The sequence below is a fragment of the Zootermopsis nevadensis genome, unplaced genomic scaffold (genome assembly GCF_977971745.1).
Source record: "Zootermopsis nevadensis isolate Lab colony 2312 unplaced genomic scaffold, Znev_1.0 Znev_ptg000028l, whole genome shotgun sequence".
Classification (NCBI taxonomy): domain Eukaryota; kingdom Metazoa; phylum Arthropoda; class Insecta; order Blattodea; family Termopsidae; genus Zootermopsis; species Zootermopsis nevadensis.
This window is the reverse complement of record NW_028259160.1, coordinates 224311-247387: the sequence shown is the minus strand read 5'-3', so window position 1 is coordinate 247387 and position 23077 is coordinate 224311. Positions and strand designations below refer to the sequence as shown.

At 40.6% G+C, this 23077-nt stretch overlaps 2 protein-coding genes and 1 long non-coding RNA gene across 4 annotated transcripts in view; 1 reads left to right on the top strand and 2 right to left on the bottom strand.

The window, feature by feature from the left end:
- Positions 1 to 768: 768 nt before the first annotated feature.
- On the bottom strand, positions 769 to 2581 carry LOC147872301 (uncharacterized; the record flags this gene model as incomplete). The annotated part of the gene is made up of 1 exon (XM_087357605.1): positions 769 to 2581. A coding segment is annotated over one exon (822 nt), but the record flags the coding sequence as incomplete, so codon positions are not given.
- LOC147872300 (uncharacterized) lies at positions 769 to 21647 on the bottom strand. The gene is made up of 2 exons (XR_015537548.1): positions 21296 to 21647; positions 769 to 1080 (listed from the first exon to the last, which is right to left on the bottom strand). It is a non-coding gene; the product is annotated as an uncharacterized LOC147872300 (long non-coding RNA).
- The window catches only part of LOC110834099 (CD151 antigen), a 29689-nt gene continuing 12763 nt past the window's right edge, over positions 6152 to 23077 (top strand). The window contains exon 1 of one of the 2 annotated variants that reach the window (XM_022072929.2): positions 6152 to 6310. The gene's annotated coding sequence lies outside the window, so the exon portion shown is untranslated. Of the gene's footprint in view, positions 6390 to 23077 lie in introns of both variants that reach the window. The other variant, XM_022072938.2, reaches the window with a different exon arrangement.

The following is a 23077-nucleotide window of genomic DNA, read 5'->3' as shown; positions in this document are numbered from 1 at the left end:
GAGGATGGTGAAATCTAGGAGGCACATGGAGCACGCGTGTGGGGAAGGCAATGGGTGCACATAAAATTTTGTGGGGAACCCTACTTAGGCTGATGTAAATTTATTCTCGTAAGACTGGAGAAAACCATGAAATACGTATACGCGACAGGCAGAATTGGAACTTAGTGTTTGATGCAATTTCGATGAGTTATTCAGAGGTGACAAGGATATTTTTCATATTAATGTTGTTTGGTTCGAAGAATGGAGTTTTATTTAGTCTGAAAATAAGCAGATCCGATATAAGAGAACGGTCATGTAGCCTAAAAGTATCTTATTTACCAACTCAGCATTACTTTATGGTCTTTAATTTTCTATGTACTAATATCGTCGTCTAAATTATATTTAATAATTCAGTCCGTACCGCAAAGAAAATATTTCACCATTACAAAAATCAATTTATTACTGCTGTTTAAGGAAATAATCCCTGTTTACAGTAAAAATTCTATGGATCTCATAAATATATAATCCAGAGTTATTTGTTGTTAAATGAAGTCGTACAGTGGGTACAGTTACCACTGGACTTTAAAGGGTGAATGATCATAATGGTTCAGATATTTCCAGATTTGTGATATTCAAGGGTTAGGACGGAATATATTGCCCGGAACTAATCAAAGCAGTAGCAAGGCGATGCTTTCCGATGTCCACAGACATAAATTCTATTTGGATAGGGATAATTTACATACCAGATGAAGGAATTTTTTGTCATACATACTTACGTACTGAGATAAATACTGAAGAATTTTACTCTTTATTAGTTTCATACATAGTCTCAACAAACTTGGTAATATTTTCTTGAATTCCAGTGTAATATAGATCATTAATTGACAACTTTTTCTGCATTTGTCGGATTCTAGAGACGAAGAATGAGATATCGGTGGTACTTATAGACAAGAAACTACAACTTCGTGGCTGTTATCTGGGTTGTTGCGCTATGTAGCCCGGTAGAAGTGAACGGACGTTTCAGTGGTGCTTGCTGCATATATCATTAGGGTGGCTCGTTCCCATGCTACTTTCATACTCGCCGGTTTTAGAACCTGAAATCTTAAAACATATTACGTTCTCGTAGGTAAACGCGTATCTAAGACTTACTATTATACTCTTAGGAAATTCTAACAGAATCAGGAAAAATTTGAATGTGACGGGACATGACAGGTAGTAACGTAACTAATGATATTTATTACTTATGTAAAAATATTAATAGTCTGTCCCAGAAACGAAGATAGAAAATCTGTTAAAAATTAGTGAGGACGCTCGTTCATAAATTGACATTAAGCATGGTGTATAGTGTTCATATCTCGACCCCATGCTCACAGTAGCATGCAATTATAGCTAAAGTACATACAATATCTGCTTAGGAACGGGAGTAACAAATCAGAATAAGCTATGTGCGAAATATTAAGACCAGATTGGATTAAAATTCAGATAATACTTGTTGCCATTACGTCCAGAATCTTTTATCTTCAAGTGTTCCGTGTCTCGGACAAAATATTAAAATCTATAGTTGTACCCATCGCGGTATGAGTGGCACATTTTCTGTCACGCAGAATTGTAAGAAACTTAGAGATATATTTTACTCTGAGGAAAATATTCGACCCAACACAGATAAAATAATGAATAACTCAGGAGTTAAATGACAAGAAGATTCATAATTTGTTGTCTTTACCAAATATTGTAGGCCTACTTCTATAAAGCTGTGACATGCTGTCTTAACATGTCAGGTTCAAATCGCCCCGTATTCTGCTGCAAAAAAAACCGAACGGAAAGTTCCTGAAGGCTTGTTGCTTGTGCGACCACAGGAAGAAGATACTCCTACGGAGGAGCCACCCGCTGAAGGAGCGCCACCGGCTGAAGGAGCGCCTCCAGCTGAAGGAGCGCCACCAGCTGAAGGAGTACCACCAGCTGAAGGGGCGCCACCAGCTGAAGTTGCGCCACCTGCAGAAGGAGCACCATCAGCTGAAGGAGCGCCACCAGCCGAAGGAGCGCCACCAGCCGAAGGAGCGCCACCAACTGAAGGAGCTCCACCAGCTGAAGGAGCTCCACCAGCTGAAGGAGCGCCACCAACTGAAGGATCTCCACCAGCTGAAGGAGTACCACCAGCTGAAGGGGCGCCACCAGCTGAAGGGGCGCCACCAGCTGAAGGAGCGCCACCCGCTGAAGGAGCGCCACCAGCCGAAGGAGCGCCACCAGCCGAAGGTGCGCCACCAGCTGAAGGAGCTCCATCTGTAGAAGGAGCGCCACCCGCAGAAGGAGCGCCACCAGCTGAAGGAGCGCCACCAGCCGAAGGAGCGCCACCAGCTGAAGGAGCGCCACCAGCCGAAGGAGCGCCACCAGCTGAAGGGGCGCCACCAGCTGAAGGGGCGCCACCTGCAGAAGGAGCACCATCAGCTGAAGGAGCGCCACCAGCTGAAGTTGCGCCACCTGCAGAAGGAGCTCCACCAGCTGAAGGTGCGCCACCCGCTGAAGGAACGACCCCTGCGGAAGGGGCACCAGCTGCAGAAGAAACTCCGCTTGCTGATGGCGCTGCTCCTGCTGTAGTTGAAGGTCAGTTCTGTTGACACTCAGTATCTTTCAGAGTTTTCATCTCTTATAATGCTCTTATGCTTCAGTGTTCCTTTTGAACAATGAATTAACCCTTGTTTGATATTTAAACAACGCATTCTTCCAAGTACTGAGACTTTTCATACATTCTGTTGACAAACAAACGGTGGTGCATTGTCCCGACTTAAATTTACGGTGTATCCAGTGAAGGTCTAGATACTGTTCAGTGCAATAGTGATAAAAGCACATGTTTATAAAATTATTAAATCTTCCGACTTCATAAAAATTTCCATTAAACAGTGACTTCAGTTGGGAATGTTACTGATCTTCCTGGCATTACATTATCCTGATCTATTTCCATTTATAATAATTTTAAAATATAAGAAATATTTTGAATCAAATTTTAGCCATCAAATCAACGTACGCCGAAAATAATGCCTCGTATTTTTTTCTGTGTTATGGGAACAGATATTTCACTAAAATATAAACCGACACCTCTCCTTTGTACTTTTTCACAATTAGTTTTCAAAATAATCTCCTCTGTGATCCACACATTCAGTCAACTTTCAGGAAGTTACATGAGTCTGTCTCGATAGAATTGTGCGTCTCGACGGAAGATCTTCACCGTCGCCTTGACGTCATTGTCTTACAAGAAATTACATTACAGGACGAACTCTTTGAATATGTCTTCCATTTTAGCAAAGCTTCCTCCATCTTCGCAGTCAGAAACTCAATTACTGAACCCTGTTTATTTTGTACTGACATCGTCCTAATACTCTATTACACCTTCACGACTGTACTTCAGAGACCACTATTAGCTTGGGAGAATCTAAATCTGTTCACACCGCTAAATGGGTTTGTTTCTTATTAAAAATGTAGGCATTATTTCTAAGCAGTAGCTTGTAAGTTTGTGCTCTAACCACGCGTCGCTGAGGACAGAAAACCTCTCGTTATTCTGTCAGGAAATTGACTTTTTTTCTTATACTTTCAGCTGCTGCCTAGACGTCGTCTCTCCGTGACCAAGCTGAAGACCTGTTGTAAGCAGATTCTTAAAGAAGCTGAAGCTCCTAGCCCAGAATGTTCTCCATGAGACCATTCGTGGAGCGTGAGAAATTGTTTATGCCAGCGTTTTACTAAATGCGAAAGACTATACCTGCCCTGATTTAGTCGGTGTTTCTGGTTAATCAGAATGCCTGCACCCTTTCATATCCACATAGTCTGAATCCTAATTCTAGTCAGACAGATACAATGAATCTTAAGTTAAGAGATTATAAACTTTGCGTATAGTAACGTATTAAACCTAAATGTACTGCGTAGAAACACATTGAACCGTGTAGAATTTAAAGGGCAGGGGATATTGGGCTATTCTAAGTTAACTCCTCAATTAATTTATCACATTTAAGACACTACATGACATCACGTATCAGAATAAAAAAACAGCTGTATTATTTTACATTTCCAGAGACAGTCGAGATTGTATTCGGTAATCGTAAATATCCGTGTAGTTTATAGGAACACAGAACAATCCAAATACACTCTCCAAACAGAAGACACGCGTAATTTTAGAAACAGCCACTGAATCAAGCTAATCACCAAATTAAAATAGTGTTGATCAAATTGAAACCAGTAAAAGGTTAAAATAAATGTTTTAAAATCCATAACTAGTCACTAAGATGGTACATATTAAGGGTCGATATCGAATTAAGAAACTATGAAATGTAAGTGTGAATCCGTTTCATTTTCATCGTCTGTAGAAGTTTAGGGGAACTATACTCTTATGAGCAAATATTAGTATTTTTTATACGTGAGAATCTTTGCGTGTTAAAACTGTGATGAACTGTTTTATTATGAGGCTATGCGCGTTTCCGACTATGGTAATGAATGGCGCTATCTGTATGTAACAAATAGTCATGGACTAAGCAACACGCTACTGACACTAACAAATGCAAATGGGTCAATGACGTACTTCCGATCTGTAACGTTTTTTCAATCAGTAAGAGTGACTGATCCTATTGTAATTGATTGACTTTATAATAAAAATTTGAACAAATGCTGTTGATTTACATATTTTCAGGTACTGTATATAGATTATCTGGAACGTCAGAAATAATTTGATATACTTGTCTATAATTTACGAATAAATCGTACCTTCTACATTGCCTTTGAATAGATTTTAAAATGCATTCTCTCAGAACTTCGCTCTTCTGTTGACATTGTCACCAACAGGAAATTATTTCCGAATACTATTCTTGTGGTAATATTTCACTGTCCATGCGTCACGCCATCTTGTTGTGTCTAGTCCTTTTTTTTCGAAAAATTTGTCGAGAGTAGAATTTCTGCAACGAATTACACAAAGAAAATCCAAATACGGTTTTCTGGGTTGTTGCGCCGTGTAATCTTGTAGAAGTTTACAGACGTTTCAGAGGTCCTTGCTGTCTCCATCGTCAGGCTGTGAAACGTCGGTAAACTTCTACAAGCCGTCACGGCGCAACAACCCAGAAGACATCCAGACATCTTCAAACTCACAGACCGTGAAAGTCTCAAATCCTACAGGAAAAATTCGACTAAATCAATGCTTTCGTTGTGTTCTCTTCCAAACACGGCCTTAGAAGTGGCGTATTTCCGGGCCGCATGTGACCCTTTCAAACTTCCTAGGCCTTGAAGGGGTTTAATCCCGTGGATTACAAAAACCCTCAGGGGTGGTTCAGATCCTCCTGAGGCCTGGATGATCTGACCTGAGATGGTAGACACCCGGGGGTGTCCAAAACAGCGAAAGCCATGCTAAGGGGACAATGTCACTGATGGCAAAGCAGTGGAGGTCCAACCCATCATCCGTGAGGGCGCAAAATAGATTTCCGAGGATAAGGCACGGGGGGGGGGGGGGCATAGCTCCAGGGGTTAAGTAAGAAATCACTGTTAGAACCAGGCGTGGACATGTGTGGCCTTGGAAGTCGCGTGCTGCGCTAGTAGGAGAAAGAAAAACGTCGTTCTTATTTTAATTTGATGTAAATGTTATTGGTAATAATTTAAAACACTTGAAGATATAGTTAGTCGTTAATAATAAAAAAATTAATAACGTTGCTGCTGAAAGCAACAAACAGCTTTGTAATAAATACCAGTGTTTTCCACTCAGGAATAGGAGGGTTACGCATGCGCAAAACATCAGTGCCTACCACAGCCTACATCTCAGGGACATTCTTAACTCCGTACAGTACATGGGGTGTTTTCAACGGCCATGGAAAGTTTCTCCTGTTCTTATGGCATTTAAAATAACCTCTACTGCACTGAATTCACAAATCTGAATCTCTCGATTGCATAGATTACAAAATTAGTTTTGTACGCAAAGCGCATAGTGTGTACAAAAACTAAAATTTGTTTATTTTTTTAAGAAAACAGCCGACAATATTATAAATCAGTTCTGGAAAAGAAATACGAAGGCAATCTAGTCCACTATTGTATCGGTCCACCGAGGATGTCACTGAGACGTAGTAGTTCTCTATTTACTTACCATAGTGCAGCACTGGTGTTACAATGGTGGCGACGCCACGAGAGATAATATGGAACTATGTACCGTGGCTTTGACTGTGGAACTTTGTACGTGTTTAAACCTTGCTACTGAAGGTAACTGGCAGAATGTTGGAGTTGAAGTGAGAAGTGAGATAGTTCTGTGACGCAGTTTGACAACTGTATTCCCGCTTCGCTGGCAGAACGAAGTTTGCTTCTTTGACAAAAGGTATGAATGAAAGTCAAGATGTGTGGTTTGTGGCAATCCAACTAAGGAATGACTGACGCATTCAGTGCCTGTTGGAGCTGTGAGTAAAACAGGTTTTCATAAATTTACCATAATTTGTATTAATATTTCTAACAACTAATTTCATTTACAGGTTAATTAAATTTTATTCGTATCTGAAAAGTTAACGAAAAGTGTTTTCGTGAAAAGTGAATCAAACACGATATTAAGTTCTTGTTGTAATGTTGAACTGTAAACAGAACAGAATTATCTTTAGTACAGTGACGAGATGTACTTGGCAACGTATAATGAATGAGTTTTGTAAGTGAATTTATAACGGTTATATTGTAAAATACCTCATTCGAAGCAAATGCAACGTTCATTGGAGTGCTGTGGTTTTCCCTGGAGGGCGTTTAGGTAAAGTTCTATGCATTTTTTAATGTAGTTCCTAGATGGTGCAGTTCGTTTCTTTCTTGGTTTGACAACACTTTCTCGATTGCGTTGGTTATGTAGCGTGAGAAATGTGATGGTTATGAATAAGAAAGTAATTGGGGAAGGAAGTTTTAGTATTTTATTTGGAAGTATTATCCAAGATTCACCTGCAGAAACCGAGGAACATGGTCTGCTGCCGGAGATAACAATAAATAGAGACCCACGAAATACGAATTCGTGCTGAAGATGGCACCGAGTGATTAGTTTCAAGCTAAAGCCGCTTTTACTCCAGATATCCACCACATGGTAGGCTGGCTGGGCTCCAGAATCGATCAGCTTCAGTTTCGTTCTCCGTTCGGAAACACGTGGGTTGCCAGATAACTGCTCCTTCCTCGTCTTGTTTGTTATTATCGTGGGTTTTGTCGCTCGTGTACATTCGGTGCAATGTGGGTCCCTGGTCAGCAAGACATGTCGCGTCATCAGGTTCCGGGTACAGACGATCTCCAGATTTGGAGAGTAGCTTTGAATGGGGCTTGTTGTGTAAACAAACACTCGCGGATAGCCGACAAGGTCTTTCATCTTGTGGGTCGAGCGGGGGGACACGGTTACATTGGAACGATCCAAGTCGTAGAATGAGGTTATGAGGTATGGAAATCTGAATATTTTGAGTCTCTGTAGGTAATGTTCTTGGAAAACAGTTCAAAGGGAATGAGCGAGTAGACTACCTGACATTTATCGTCACACTCACAATCAGACACTAGAAGTCCACACTCATAACCTGTGCTATTTTCAACCTCGTCACAAGGCGTGGGACTTCATTTTAGGTAAGCGAACCGCACAGCGTCGAATTGCCAGCTGTGGGTTGCAAGCCTTTTGTCACGCCTATCGCTCTTTGTCATTCCGTCTCCGATCCCACATTCTGAAGCTATTGTTTCCGGGCCGTTGTATTCGTTCTTACAAAAGCCACAATTATCGGGAAGTCAAGCAGCGTGTGTTGTCCCACCAATGTTTTGTAATGCCGAATTCATTTGGTTCGTATCGAACCTCTCGTGTTCTTAAAATATTACAATTTTTTGAAATGATAATATTTGTACCAAAATTTATAAATGCAATCTGATAAAGAGTGACGTCCGTGTCTGTCTCGAAACAGACGCTTTAATTGAGCGTAAGCTTAGTGCTTTTGATATGAACGTGGGCCAAGTGTACGGGTCAGCCAGGATGCAAGGAGGTGGGTGTCTCCAGATATCTAGAAAATGGAGTCGATACACAGTCAAATGCCAATGAAACCGAATCCCGTACCTCATCCATCTCCCACTTTCTAATTTTAATTCGTATATTAATATCAGATCAACGTAGAGCATAATTTTTCTACGCGGGCTTTAGTTGGTAGCCCTGCCCACATGAGTCACACAGATAATTAAGAAGCCGTTGTGGGCGCAATGGGTGGGCTTAAGTGCTGTGCCCCCCCCCCCCCCCGATATTCTTTGGAGGAAGATTCGCACTTTTAGGAGGGTGATCCACAGGGTGTTCAGAATTCATCGTCCCCTACGCACAGTTTAATCGCTAAGCAAACTAGGAAGTCGTCCAGGTTGCCAAAATTTGAAAGGGGGGCCTAAATTAATAAAAAATAAGGAAATAATGTAAAATAGGATGTGATAAGTGCCCAAAAATAGAAGGAGAACAACACAACAACAAAAGGTAATAATGTGAGTTGGAGTTCGCGATTTTGTGTAACGGTGCCAGCAGTGGTTGGTGTCTTGGGTGCGAAACTCTTCCTATAGCCCCATCAGTCTCCTTGACACTGCTGGTAAGCTGTTCGAGAAGATCCTACCCGCTAGGGCCCCATGGGAGGTAAGCGAGCGTGGGTTCCTGCGTGAGGAGCAGTTTGGGTTCGGTTCCCGACAGCAGCTGCAGCTGGCCCGCCACGCCGAAAGTCAAGAAGTGTCTATAAACGGCACGGCATTCCTGGATGTGGCCAAAGCCTTTGAGACAATGGCCAACTATCCTAAACGGGTAAAAACCATTTATTCATACCTTGACTGCTGATCTTTCAAAACGTCCTTCTAGTCAGTTACATCCACATGTAGCCTGCGGGGTCGAGTGGCCCACGGTGGACTCGACCCCCCTGTGCTGTTCAGTCTGTATTAATGTTTAATTAGGAGTTGGTTCGAACTCTTGAAGGAAGTAATTGCTGTTACTGAAGTTACTATGACAAATTTGATGTCTGTGTTAAATTTTCATTGTCCCGTGTATTTCGCCGGACCGTTGTCTGCATGAATTATATTGAGTTGTTTATATCAGGCATTTCAACTTACGACCCTCGGACCATATGTCTGGCCCTCAACTCCATTACTGAGGTTAAGAATATGTGGTGCTCTAACTCCACGCCCCAATACGTCTGCATGACGTGGTACTTAGTTAAGCACCAGTCAACTACTTCGCCTTAACCTCGAATCCGTAACAGTTGGCCAGTGACAATAATTTCGAGTGAGTGTGTACGCGGCCTTACCTTGACTGCTCTAAAACTATGGGCATTTTGATTGGTCTCGGGCATTCTTGCTGTGGAAGAAGGTATTTCAACACCCGACCACCAAGGGTCGCTGGCGGAAATACGTGGGATTCCCAGCTTATACTAGACTACATGGCGCAACAACACAGAAGAGTCTTCATAAACGCTGCCTTCAGAACCTGAAGTAACATGTTCAGTTCATTCAATACAGCTGATTTATAGTTATGAATGCAACAAATTCATTGTGTCATTCATTCTTAAAGAGATTCTTTAATGTTTTAATGTAATCTAATGTTTTCACTTTTGTAATGTGTCCCTCAAAGCAATGCCCCTAATTTATTTTTCAGACTGACTGCAAAATTGCGTTCCTGAGCAACTGTTTTTTTAAATTATGGAGCAGTCGAAATTAAAATTGAGGAAATTCAATCTGAATTAATTGTTCCATGTCTTAATATTAAACCGAACACTTCTGGCGACTAGTTTAAAATGTCCTTGTACTAGTGGATAGATTAATTTATTTATTATAAATAAAGTAATTGAAACATTAATAATGCATAATATTACCGCTGTTTACAAACCCTCCGAATTGAATTTCATAATTTGCAGTGTGGCCTGCGCTCTGACAAATTTGCATGTCTCTCATTCATAGGACCCATCGTTTGTAACTTTCAAACTTTAGCGCCATCGGAACTGCAAGGCGTACAAATAATGTTTTAAATTGAAATTAAGCCATATTCGTTGTGAAGACTTTGTATTAGGTGCGTATAGAAAACTGGAATGTTATCAGCTTTGTCACGTCCGTCCGCAATTGACAGGGCTCAAACTCGTTCTGAAGCCATTTTAATTTCTGTCAAAGGCTACATGAAGGGATTTTGTTACGAAGTCGCTACGTTTCGCTGACTGAATGTCTCTCCGTCTTCAGATAAGACGCGAACAACGTACCCTGAGAGCATTTAAAATGCAGACACACATGAAATACAGATCACGACGTCCTACCATGCATTAATGTTATCGAATTGAAAATAATATTTAAAAATGCGTCATATATAATTTGCGGGACAAAAATTGAAGACAAATCTACCTTAAATACAAACAGTGATTGGTATTTTTGTGAGCTGGTTACCATCGCAATGGGCGTGAACACATACCTGCGTATTTTGAAGTGTTGTGCACTAATGGAAGAATAGAGTTTATACTCGTAGTGTCAACGAATAAGCAACCCCTGTATAGCTTCCGTGTGTTGTTCTCTCTTTGTGAACATTTGTGACATCGGGTGTGTGAGATATAACAGTTATATTTGCCATGTGATATGAATCCGCTTACAGAGATTTGAAAGATTTTTAAACATTTAGGATTTGAGGTTTTCACATTTTCGAAGGTGGCTGTCTTCAGGATTGTTGCGCCGTGTAGTCTGGTAGAAGTTTACCAACGTTCCAGAGGTCCTTGCTGCATCCATGATCACGACGACTTTTAAACAGGTACCTGAGTCCATCGAAGTCGTCCAAGTGCTCTGATCTGGTTCTAACATTAAGTACTCATAGGCTATTCATGTGTACGACTGCTTAGATTCGCCATATCTCTGTAAAGATCACTTGTGTAAACTGCATCTGTTAATTTCAGGCTTACATTATTCCGTAACAAAACAACACCCTCGATGTAGTGTATTTCCGATGGCGTTCGTCATACCACAATAAGAATAGGTCAGAGATGAGTAATAAGAAGCCAGCTAGAAACCTCGTTGCCAAGTCTGCTTCGTAGATACGGTCAGCGTCATTTTTTCTGGCATAAAGTTACGTTGTCAGTGTAAAAATTGGTGAGACATTGTTATGAATTGCTCTGATGCGTCATATAAATTGGCATTTCTTTTTGCAAACCGCTAACTTATTCTCTCTTCGATTGAATTTACCAGGCGATTCCGGTCTGTTCTCTTGTGCGGTAGGCGATTGTTCAGCTGTGTACTTGATGTGTTGCGCAAATCGCAAGGTTACGTACCTGCGCAGGTAGAGTCAGTCGTCAGCATTCCAACGCGCAGAAACCGGTCCCAGCAAAAGGAACTGTGCGAACACTTGACAGTAGAGGAAGGAGGTAGGGTAGTAATTTCAGCTGTTGTCGTAGTTCGCGTTTCTGTGGAACTGCAGCCGCTAACGGACCCAAGGTCCTTCCCTCATGAGTGAATATGGAGCAGGAGTGAAATACGAAAGACAGCGGGAAAACTGTCACATTACCACGCGGTACTCCATAAATCCGACATGGACTGCTCTGGAAGTGAACTCGAGCCTCCGTGGCTAATATTTTTTGTGATTTTAAAGGAGTGACGATCAGCTAGACCAGGCATGCAGCACGCTTCGAGAATTCAGAAGTGCGTGTAGAAAACCTTGAAGTGAGTGAGAAGATGGCTGTCTTCTGTGGTAGAGGCTTACCAGAGGTCCTTGCAACCGCCATCATCAGGGCGATGACCAGACTGCACGGCGCAGAAGACAGTAGTCGTCAGGGAGATGAGCCTTCGTGTTCAACGATAGGGTCATTTGACCAACTGTGCAGATGTCGAGTTAGCCGAGAACGCCTGTCGGGCTGAGACAGTGAACTGAAACTAAGCTATATGCAATCAGATGCTCCAATCCTGTCTTTTCTTCTTACGGGGTGGCCGGGTCATGTGGTCATATAAATAAACTTACCCTGGGAACAGGAAAGGGTTTCTTTCACAGGTCGAAGCTCAAAAGAATACAGCCAGTATAGTGTTTAGCCCTCGTGGTAGCGAGTTCGAGTCTCGCCTGATGCAAGTTCACACATTCGTATATTTACCGCTTGCAAGTACTGTATATAACGGGCAGTCAATGGAAATCGTAGACAGACGTTAAGGTTCCGATGAGGGGAAGGGCTCGTTCTGATATCAATGGAGACATTTGCTTGTTGTTTTGTATTATTGCAAAACTTTGTTTTCTTCTCTGAAGAAAGGGGTGACATTTGTGATACTCTTTTTCCTGTGGAGACGCATTTAAGATGGCGGTTCACAACCACTCTTGCGCTTCGACATCACTCTCTTTAGATTTACAGCTCTGTTATAAGCACTGAGGCGCCGACTAGTATCCTCATTGTATTGAAAGACAGGCGAATGAATGAGCTCTTCCGACAAGAAACAAGGTAGAAAGGAAATTACGCAGACGATACGCGCAGCGTTCCCAGTTTCTGGTTTGTCGAGTGTGGCGCTCCCATGCATTTGAATTGACAAACACAAGGAGTGTCTTATTCCGCAGTGGGAATATTCTTCGGCATACGTCAGTGTTTGAACAACTGAACAGCTATTAGGCTGCTTGCGGATAAATTTGTTCTTTGTAGAATTGAGTACGAAGATGGCTGCCTTCTGGGTTTTAACGTCGTGTAGTCTGGAAAAAGTTGGCTACACGGCGCTACAACCCAGAAGACAGCCATCTCATAATTTATTATTCTTTCTCCAGTATATTTTTTCTGTTATTAATATTTTATTTTGTGCTTACTTATAATTGGATATTCAGCCCTTTTTAAGCACATTAATAAATTAATTGAATTTTTTTATTTTAGAAATTTTTACCTTTATACAATCACGTCACGTTTGCGGTTGCTGCCCTAATGTTCCTGGTTCGAATGATGACATGAAAATCAGTTTTTTTACAGTGTTCCGCACAATGCAGAGGGGTGTCCATGTGCTCCGCGAACTGAAAAGTTTGGTTGTCGCTTTTCACGATGATAGATCAGCTCATCCACGGTCTTGACGTTGGTGACAAATGCTTTTGCAAATCTGTCAAAATTTAAAAGATTTTCAGACTCGTCTTGCGCTATTTTACTTCCCTTATTGAACTTGCGGTTCGTTTACTTCAAATCTTTCGTTGAGAGGACCAATCATTATTAGAGACGCTGCATTGAATTCGCTTATCGAAAAATGTTTCACTTGAAAATATTTGTTCTTACTGGAATCACGTGAAGTGATCCGGCCAGTTCTCATCGTAACTGGAAACATTCATCGGTGAATTATGTTTTACTCGAACGTTTTCACCCAGATGACATTTTTTTAAAGAGAACTCTTATTTTTGAAGTAACGGACTATCCTGGGCATTTTCGTGGATTTCTTCGGCCCCTACAGATAAATTTGGGAAAGCCCAACATTTCGAAATAGACCACAACTCCATTTGATTTCTCGTAATCATCGTGCCATTTGACGCAGTCGCGAAAGTCCCCGCTTTGGTGACGGAGGCAAGCAAACATCTTTGAAACGTTGGGAACTTCTACCAGACTACACGGCGCAAACTACTAAAAAGGACAGCCATCTTAATCCTCGCCGCTGTGAAAACCTTGAATCTCACATCTGCCGTTCTCTATAAACTCTTACACTTTAAACCGGATGTAAAATACCACCCAGTAAGTGATATCCTTCCGCCAAAATCTGCTGTAATTGGTACATTGTTGACCTGTATTTCGGATCTGTATAATTACGGCAATCTTCGCTTGTTTTACGTAGGATAAATGTACCTTAAAATGTGACTATTTTATGGTTCGCGTTGGTGTTTTTCGAGTAGGAACCAAAAAGAGGCTTTATTGTGTGAAGTACGTATTTGTAGAGGCACACCTCGTTTTATTACGCTCGGCAGATATTGCGTTTGTTACAAATTGAAGGTGTGTGGCAACCCTGCGTCGAGAAAGTTCATCGGCGCCATTTTTACAACAGCATGAGCTCACTTCGTGTCTCTGTGTCACATTTTGGTAATTCTCGCAATGTTTTTTAGACACTTAATAGACTACAGTGCAGTGTAAACATCACTTTTATATGCACTGGGAAACTTTATTTCGGTGGTCTGGAACCGAACCCGCAATATCTCCGAGGTATGCCTGTATTTTTATTTGTTTTAGAGTAAGTGGATATTAATTGTAAGTTGGATGCAGCGATGAGTTCTGGACCCAGTATTGCCCATCCAGCATTTTAAGTGCGGACCAGTGCAGTGCTGTTGCTAGCAACTAGAAATTCGATATCGCAAAACGAGAACAAGGCAGTATTATCCCTGTAGCAGCCTACAAGATGTGTTGTAAAAAGCTTTACGACTTGCCTACTACAGGACTCCGTAATCTTCTCATTAGAAACTTTTCTTTCATTGAAACTGCGTCTGGTAATTAATTTGTCGGGGCGTAGCTGTTACCATCTTTTGTTGTGAATCCAGTTCATTACGTTGTTAATTGCAGAGACAAAGCTCCAAACTTTCTATTCGTAATTATGAAATTGTTACTGGTGGTCTCTCCATTTCTTTGGATGGAGACTGCAGTTTCAAAGATGTGAGAAATATAATAAACTGCGCGCTGCAGCTGAGATAATGAGCGAAATCTTGTAGCTTTTCGGGTCAGTTGCTGGCTTCGGACCGGATTCGGATTCTGTCGCTCTTGTGTTATCGGCTAAATGTTGTCCGTTTCACACTAATCGATTAAAGTTCACAGCGCAAGACCTTCGGGGAATTGAATTCCGAGGAATTATTCGCTGGAAACGTGGCCCTACCCACGGTAAAAGAGAACAGACTTGCCATTGTTTTTAGCAGACACTTTTAGTTGTACTCTGAGTATGAAATTTACGCCCAGTGGACAGTGGGCTAACGCATTGCGCCATCAGACCACTAACATTGGGGAATTTATAAAATAAATCATTTACTACATAACACAACAGCGGCATGTTATTACTTCTATTAATAAGTGGAAGTTTTTTAGCATCGTGTAACAAGCACCAAGAGACGCCACCTAACGGCGTCCTTCTTGTTAATGTTTACGATGGATATATAGTCATAATGTCTTTCCTTGTTCGAAAAATGTTGACATTCGTTTTATATTTTAGAGATTTTCCGCTGTTTACTGTTGAATCGTCACGAAAAAGGTTGTCCGTCCGTTAGATGTGCATCAGCCTCAAATACTATATGTAAAGATGTTGACAATTTGGTTATGCTTCAGCATATTTTAAAGTAAAATCTTGTGCTAGTTTTCTTTGTTCTTTAGATTTCCTTTGTGTTGCATAATTATTTAATCTTTATTGTAAGGAATTTATTGTTATTTTGTTGCATCTGCTACGTCCCTGATTTTAATTGGTCTCTTTTCTGTTTATGCAGCATTCTAAAATAAAGAAATGTATTTAAATGAAAATGCTTTAGTATAGTGGTACGATTATTGACAGGATTTAGTACGATTAATATTGATTTTATCGCGAGATTACTTCTGGACCAGGATTCGCTGCTGCCAATGAAATGTATTCTCCTTAATTTTTTTGTATATTTATAAATATGGCTCCAAAACAAACTGAATTTAACTTCTTAACGTCGTCGGCTTTTTAAAATTTTCTATCATCGCGTGCCTGTCTGTTTCGCGAATTTGTTTCTTTACGTGTTTAAATGTGGATCAGCCCATGCCATAGCTTAGGCAGTTCGTTGCCGGCTTCTCAATGCCGGAGGACCGGGTTCGTGGACAAAGTGGCCCTGAGACAGACGTTTCTCCGAGTCCTTAGGTTTTCCCCTGACGGCATCATTCCGCCTCTACCCGATATTCACTCGTGTCATCAGCGGGATGAAGAATGGATCCGTTATATAGACAAGTTTCACCCCATTGTGAAAATAACGACACATGCTAACCTCTGAGCACTGGGAAAGAATGTTGATTTGGTGTGCTAAAAACATTTTGACGTGAGAAATGGGGTGTAAGAGGAGAGTTGAATGAATCGGTAACAAATTTCTTAAGAAGTAGAATATGTAACTTTCTTAACATTTGCTCCGATTTACACAATTATTTAATCGCCTATGTTGGTATAAACCTCACCAAAATTTTATAAAAGTAGATAGAATGCTTTATGTGGAAGATTACTTAAGTAGGATTTGAAGTCCTCAAGGCGGTAAGTTAGAAGACGACTCCCTTCTTAAGGCTGAAAAATTTCAACGTGCCAAAGAACACCTCAAGTAAAATCTCACAGTGCAATACGGAAAATTATCTTTCTTTTCTTTTCATATTCCCCTTTCAACTTGGATGTGTCGTCTAAACTTCTTCAGGTTCGTTCACTCTTTGGCAATCGATGTTTGTCCAGGATGAATGTTACTACCAGAATTTAAATTAGTTTCCATTGCAATGCAAATATATGTTTTTCTCCACTGTTTGGGAGACTTTATACACAGTGGTGGATATATCACTGTTACCTTAACCATAATTAATTTTTGTATGTTTGTTTCCTTTAAACTTACATCGGATGTTAATTTTTATAACCCTTTGCATATTTTATCGATAATTTTGCTTATTATGCCAGATGTTCCATAAAATACATTAAATTTGTTGACTGTCTAAGAGGATGTCTGCTTTGCAAGAAGGGTGCGTTTTGCCGCCTGCGTGCATTTTTGTAATGTCGCCCTGTGTAACAAAAAATAATCACCTAATTTGAGAAAGCACGTCTTGATGTCATCCGTATTTGCAGTAACCATCGCTGTGAGAATTCAATGGAGGACACTTGAAAGGAAGAAGAGGGTCCTCTTGTGGGCTCTTGCCCACAAGACAGCCTTCTTCATATGCACCGCCTTGAGGACCGGAAATGTTTACTGTAATAACAGGGTTTAAGCTTTATATTGAATTATTACTCAAGTAAAATCAGTGCCAATTAGCTCATTAATGACTGATTTTGATAAAGAAATTTAACACATTGCTGCGTTTAAATTTTCATATTTCTGTGCAATACTCTCATTCATACCTTTGATTGATGTGTACCGGACATTCTGGAGAAAAAAATTAAGAGCTTGGTAATTTTTACTGTTTACTTAATATTACGTCGATTAAATTGTGGAGGGCGAGTTAAATGGTAGTTGTAACACATACCTCAAAGACAACTTTTGTCCATAAAAAATATTAGTTGCTTTGAGCTTTTTTGAGAAATAATAGTTGTTTACTCTGAGAATGATATAAATCCCACAAAAGTTATTGTGTACAAAATGCAAAGCGTTTCCAGAAGGTGGTGCGTATGCATACCACTTTGCTTACAGGATTAAACTATCTTAAAATAAGGTCCGGTAGGGTGTTCTTGTGATCTAAATAATTAATGTTGAGTTTCCATAAAAAGCTGAAAGATTTCTTGGTCATCTGAACAACTGTCAGCTTCTCGGATTGCTTCATTTTCTCTGGTTTTCGTTTTCAAAATCAAACCATCCGCCGTTACCATAATATCGGCGACAGTAAATAAGTTATGCATCACCCTGTGGCTTATCGGTTCCCGAGATGATAAGAGGTCTTCTGATGTTTCTGTGCGGTGGAATATAGGTCACAGCAAAACAACTCACGAATGTTGCGCGTAAGTTTGCTTGTCAACACAGAATTGCAACATATTTCATGTGTGGATTTCTCGTTTTCCGAATCTCCCAATCTCAATATCTCTAACTTTAATACAAAAAACTTCATTGTTTTAAGTTCATCACAATTTAGGAACTGGCATGGCTCTTTATATTGTTACGATTCGTAAACCAGTGTTTTTCAAACATTTTACATCGCAGTTCAACTGTAAGAAATGGGTTAGTTCTTCACTGTGACCCAAAGGAAAAAGTATATACTACAGTCCACAGATCAGGAGAAAATCCCTGCTAGGAATTCGATATACGCGCATGCGCAAGATTTCGCGGTGAGTGACGACTCATCCTAACTGTTATCAATTTTATACATAATTTTGTACATCCTTCCCTCAATGTTAAGCCCATGCCCAGAAGAAATTATTGGGGATCATCATTGTGGCTTTTGACGTAATAGGTCAACTATTGAGAAGATTTTTTGTGTTCGTCAGATAATAGAGAAGAAAGGTATTAAAACTAGGCAGTACATAAGCTATTCATAGACTTCAAGAATGTCTATGATTCAGTTAGAAATGAAGTATTATACAATATTCTCATTGAGTCTGGTGTACCCATGAAAACTAATTGGGCTTATTAAAATGTATTTAAGTGAAACCAATAGTAAAGTCCGTACAAGTAAACATTTGTCTGACAAGTTTCCTGTTCATGATAGTCTAAAAAAGGAGATGCTTTATCACCATTGCTTTTTAACTTCGCTTTAGAATAAGCGGTACTTGTGGGTTATCAGGACACATCGCTTTAAAAGTAGGTTAGGTTAGGTTAGCTGCCATTTATTGAAATAAAATATAATAACTTTCAAGTATGTGTCATTTATCCACACACATTAACCTAACCTAACATATTTTTAAAGCGATGTGTCCCGATAACCCACAAGTACTGAATAAGCAATTGGGAATGTCGAAAAAACCAGATGAGACTGAAATTCAATGGGACACATCAGCTTCCGGTCTGTGCTGATGATGTAAATCTATTGGGAGATAATATAAATACCATAAAGAAAAATACAGAATCTCTAATTGATGCTAGAAAGGAGGTTGGTACAAAGTAAACACAAATAAAATCACGTATATGTTGATGTCTCGTCACCAGAATGCAGGGCAAAGTCGTAACAAAAGGATAGCAAATGGATCCTTTGAACATTGTGGCAAATTTCAGATATTTGGGAGCTACGGTAACAGATCAAAATTTGAGTCATGTGGAAATTAAGAGCAGATTAAATTCGGGTAATGCCTACCACTGTTCAGATCAGAACCTTCTGTCTTCTCGTTTGCTGTCTAAAAACTCGAAAATTAAAATATACAAAACTATCATTTTACCTGTAGTTTTGTATGAGTGCGAAACTTGGTCTTTGATACTAAGGGAGAAACGTAGAATGACGGTGTTTGAGAACAGGATGTGAGGAGAATATTTGGACCCAAGAAGAATTCAATACTAGGAAGACGGAGAAGTTGCATAAAGAGAAGCTTCGTTTGTTGTACTCCTCGCCCAATATAATTTTCCTGATTAAACCAAAGAAGATGAGATGGGCAAGGCATGTAGCCCGCATGGAAGAGAAGATAAATGCATACAGGCTCTTGGTAGGCAAACCAGAAGGAAAGAGACCACTGGGAAGACCTAGACGTAGGTGGTAGCATAATATTAAAATGTATCATACAGAAATAGGATGGGGTGGTATGAACTAGATTCATCTGGCTCAGGGTAGAGACCAGAGGCGGGCCCTTGTATTCGGCAGGTCCTTGGCGCCTATCCGCTGAAAGACTGCCCTGAGTGAGGTTTTTCGAAGTATTCAGGTGCATACTGGCACGTACATTGAAATAGGCCACGATCATCTTTTCAACATTCATATTTCTACTTCTCCTCTGTCTAGTTTAACCATTAGGGTGAAATTAATTTGTTCCACGAAGTACAGTAGCGAAAAGTCGCTCATTAATCAAGGAATTATCCACTATTTAAAGAACACGAAGGTTCATAACCGCCCACCATTTCCCTGTGTCAACGTGTGTCCAGTCACCTGTCTGTAAGGACGTGTTGGTGCTCTGTGATAAATCTCCACCCACCCATTCTGTAGCTGGTTCCACGCTCGGATAAATAACTCCAGTACAGTCACTAACTAGTATGGATTGGCACAGTCTGACGATACTAACGAATTCAGGGAATGTATGGAGTAGTTCTGCTATGGTCTCGCGCGCCTGCAATGTGACCTTGCTGACATGTCAAGTCGTGTCCCTTGCCCCACTGTTGCACACCTGCCCGCTGTTTTATTGTCCAACAGTTGACGTCATTACAGATCCACCCACGCTTGTCAGAGTTCTGTTCGTGATAAGTAGTACAAAGCGTTCAGTGTAGCTGTGCCTCTAGACCTCAGCAGTTTTAAATCGCAGAAAAAAACCTAGTAGATAGAATTTTATCCTTGTTTGTCTCTCGGATGCCGAATTTACCAGCTCCGCTCCAACATAAAGAAACTGTATTTTCTATCGCCCTAAATGTATACAGGCATACCTCGCTTTATTGCGCTTCGCATATATTGCGTTTTTTTTTTACAAATTCAAAGTTTCTGGCAACCCTGCGTCGAGCAAGTCTATCGGCGCCATTTTTCCAACAGCATGTGCTCACTTCGTGTCTCTGTGTCACATTTTGGTAATTCACGCAATGTTTTTTAGACACTTAATAGACTACAGTGCAGTGTAAACATAACTTTTATATGCACTGGGAAACCAAAAAATTCGTGTGACTTGCTTTATTGCGGTGGTCTGGAACCGAACCCGCAATATCTCCGAGGTATGCCTGTAGTCTGTAGTCAAATGTGAGACGTCTTTGCTGTCGTCGTCAGGTTCGTAGATCATATTAAATTTGGTTGGGCCCATCTTATTTATTTTTAAATTAATTTATATTTCGCCGTTGCTCCAGTAGCCGTCACCAGATAAGCATTGTTCAAGGCCATGGAAGAAATTAATCGCTCCGGCCCCTTAGCGCGCGGCTCTGAATCATTTGTACATCATTGCAAGATTTGCTGCGCTGCGAGTTCCGGGCCCCACTCACTCACCTTGTATCTGCTGTTTGTGTTGTACCATTTTTCTGTGACCTCGAAGCATGAAATTTGGCGACGAATGCTACAAGTTATTTAATAATGACTTTTTATTACTATTATTTGTTCGGATTATTCTGACATATTTTCCTCTAGTAATATTGTTCCCAGTTAGAATGACGGTATAAGAAATTGATTCTTAGCTGTTCCGTAATCGCTTCGGAAAGCAAATAGTTTGGGAACCACTGGTAGGTTTACGTAATGACGGAGACCAGCAATTTGAAAATAAAAAAATGGGAGTACGATAAAGGTTTGATAAGGCAATTATACGTGATGTCACCCACAGGCACAGCTAGACTGTTCGCTTTGTAGACGACTCAGGAGCGTTACCAGCTGCAGATTGAGTAGCCATGACGAATGCAATGTTGCCATTTTGTCGGGATTGTCACCAAACGCATACAGATATTGAAAACTGCTGCTGCTTCAGAAGGGATTTTGCCTGCATTGGAAAGAAAAATCAGTAATCAACAGTTTCCACTGTTTCTGTAGGACTTGGATGGACAGATCGGCTCCTGTGTTATATGACGACACTGATTCAACTGTCTTCGACACTAAATATTATAAAATAATCCGTGTTTAAATCAACTTACAGTGTCGAAGAAGATGTGGATGATTGTTGGTCACGTGGGAAGTTACCGTAACATTATAGGTCCTTATTCATTCAGCTCATGTCCCTTGAGTCGTTCTTTCTCCCAGCTGTGTTGCAATGAAAGGGCGCGTGTTTAATTTGGGAGCAAACAGATGACTGTTGAGCGCCGTCCGAAATATAGGACGCGCGTTCTGTTTCAGAGTTTCACAAGAGGGCACTGTTTACTCGTTGAACTGTGAGCTGCTATTTCCTCCTCCAACATCACAGCATGGCAGCTGTGTCGTAGGATCTGCCAATATAAATTCCCCCGCACTAAATAACTCTGAACGTTTACACAGTTCAGTCCAGTCCATATCTTCAAGTCGTAATAATTCTGTTTTTTTTTCTCCAATGTTTGTAGCCAAGTTCTTCACGTTGTCTCTTTTGCTTCCCACGTTTTCTACTTGTTGCGTCCACGTAATTGTATTCTTTAATCGCTCAAAGAATGGTACACCTGATTCCACGATGTCAGGAGAATTGTAGTAAAAATAATACAACAAAAGGAAGTTTCGGATGTTACCAGAACATTACCCATAATTATTTTAAACGTATAATGGCAATGAAAGTCTTTGAAGTTTCTTTTCGTGAGGTATGGGACTAAATAAGGCAATTAACCGTTATTGTTAATCACAAATTTCGTAGGATTATTTTTGAGACGTAACCTTCTTTCAAAAATGTCGAGACACTTCTACAGTATTGACCGTTCAACGTACATTTGTTTGAATCATTCTGACCAACACGTGTTGTACTCTGTGATGTTAAAATTTTTGTGTAAGGAACCGTGTTTACAGAGTACTGATAACCGTATACAGGCGTAAGACAAGTGAATTTATAGCCCGCAACAGGGAAAATTCCACTGCCGTTGAATGTTTTTGGAACAGGTAGTACAAAGAGTCACCTCCACATGGACCACAGATTGAAGGGTGGGGGTATTGTAAACTCGATTCTCAAACATTGTGGTGCAGGTGATGATAATCTTACGAATTATTAATCGTTTCATTGGTTCAGATACCCTCATATTACCAGGGAACTTTTGTTTAAAGCAGGAGAACACCAAACGATCAGATTACAGGTGCTGTGTTGTCTGCGAATTATGGAACGTTCCTGAGTCGGGAGGTCGCGAATGCAGGCATATGACTCCACATGTGGAGAATAGTAGCTGTAAATTTTAAGTAAGCAGTCGTGTGCGAACAGTCGCGAAGCGGGTCATCCTGGTATTTCGGCGAGGAGCAACCAGGAAACCAACATTGCAAGGCGGATTCTTTGAGACGACATAAGCATCGGAAAATGTACATGAGATTTGGAATAATGAATGTCAGGAGTGTGTGTTGGTCAAGATTTTATAAAACATTAGTAAGACAATAATCAGAGACTTTGTAGGAGTACAGGAGATCGGGTGGGACAGTGGTATAATGCCACCTAACGTTCTGGTTACCCGTTGTATTGGTGTAAAATCGCCGGTTTCTTGTAATCTTGCCATCCTCAGATCGTTGTAGTCATACTACCTGGACGTTCAGTACAAAAATTATAACAAACTTTTATAGACTAGGGCCCCCGCTAACCCGAAGGTAAAAGCAACCACATATTTCGGCATCATGAATCCTTGGGACTGGGGAAAATATCAGAACTGCAGCAGAAGAGTCTACTACGAGGGTAAACGGTGGGTTGAGATATAATGTTGAAAATTGTTACTGAAAAGTAAGTAGACTAAGTGTGCAATTAGATCAGAATCAAAGTCGAATTT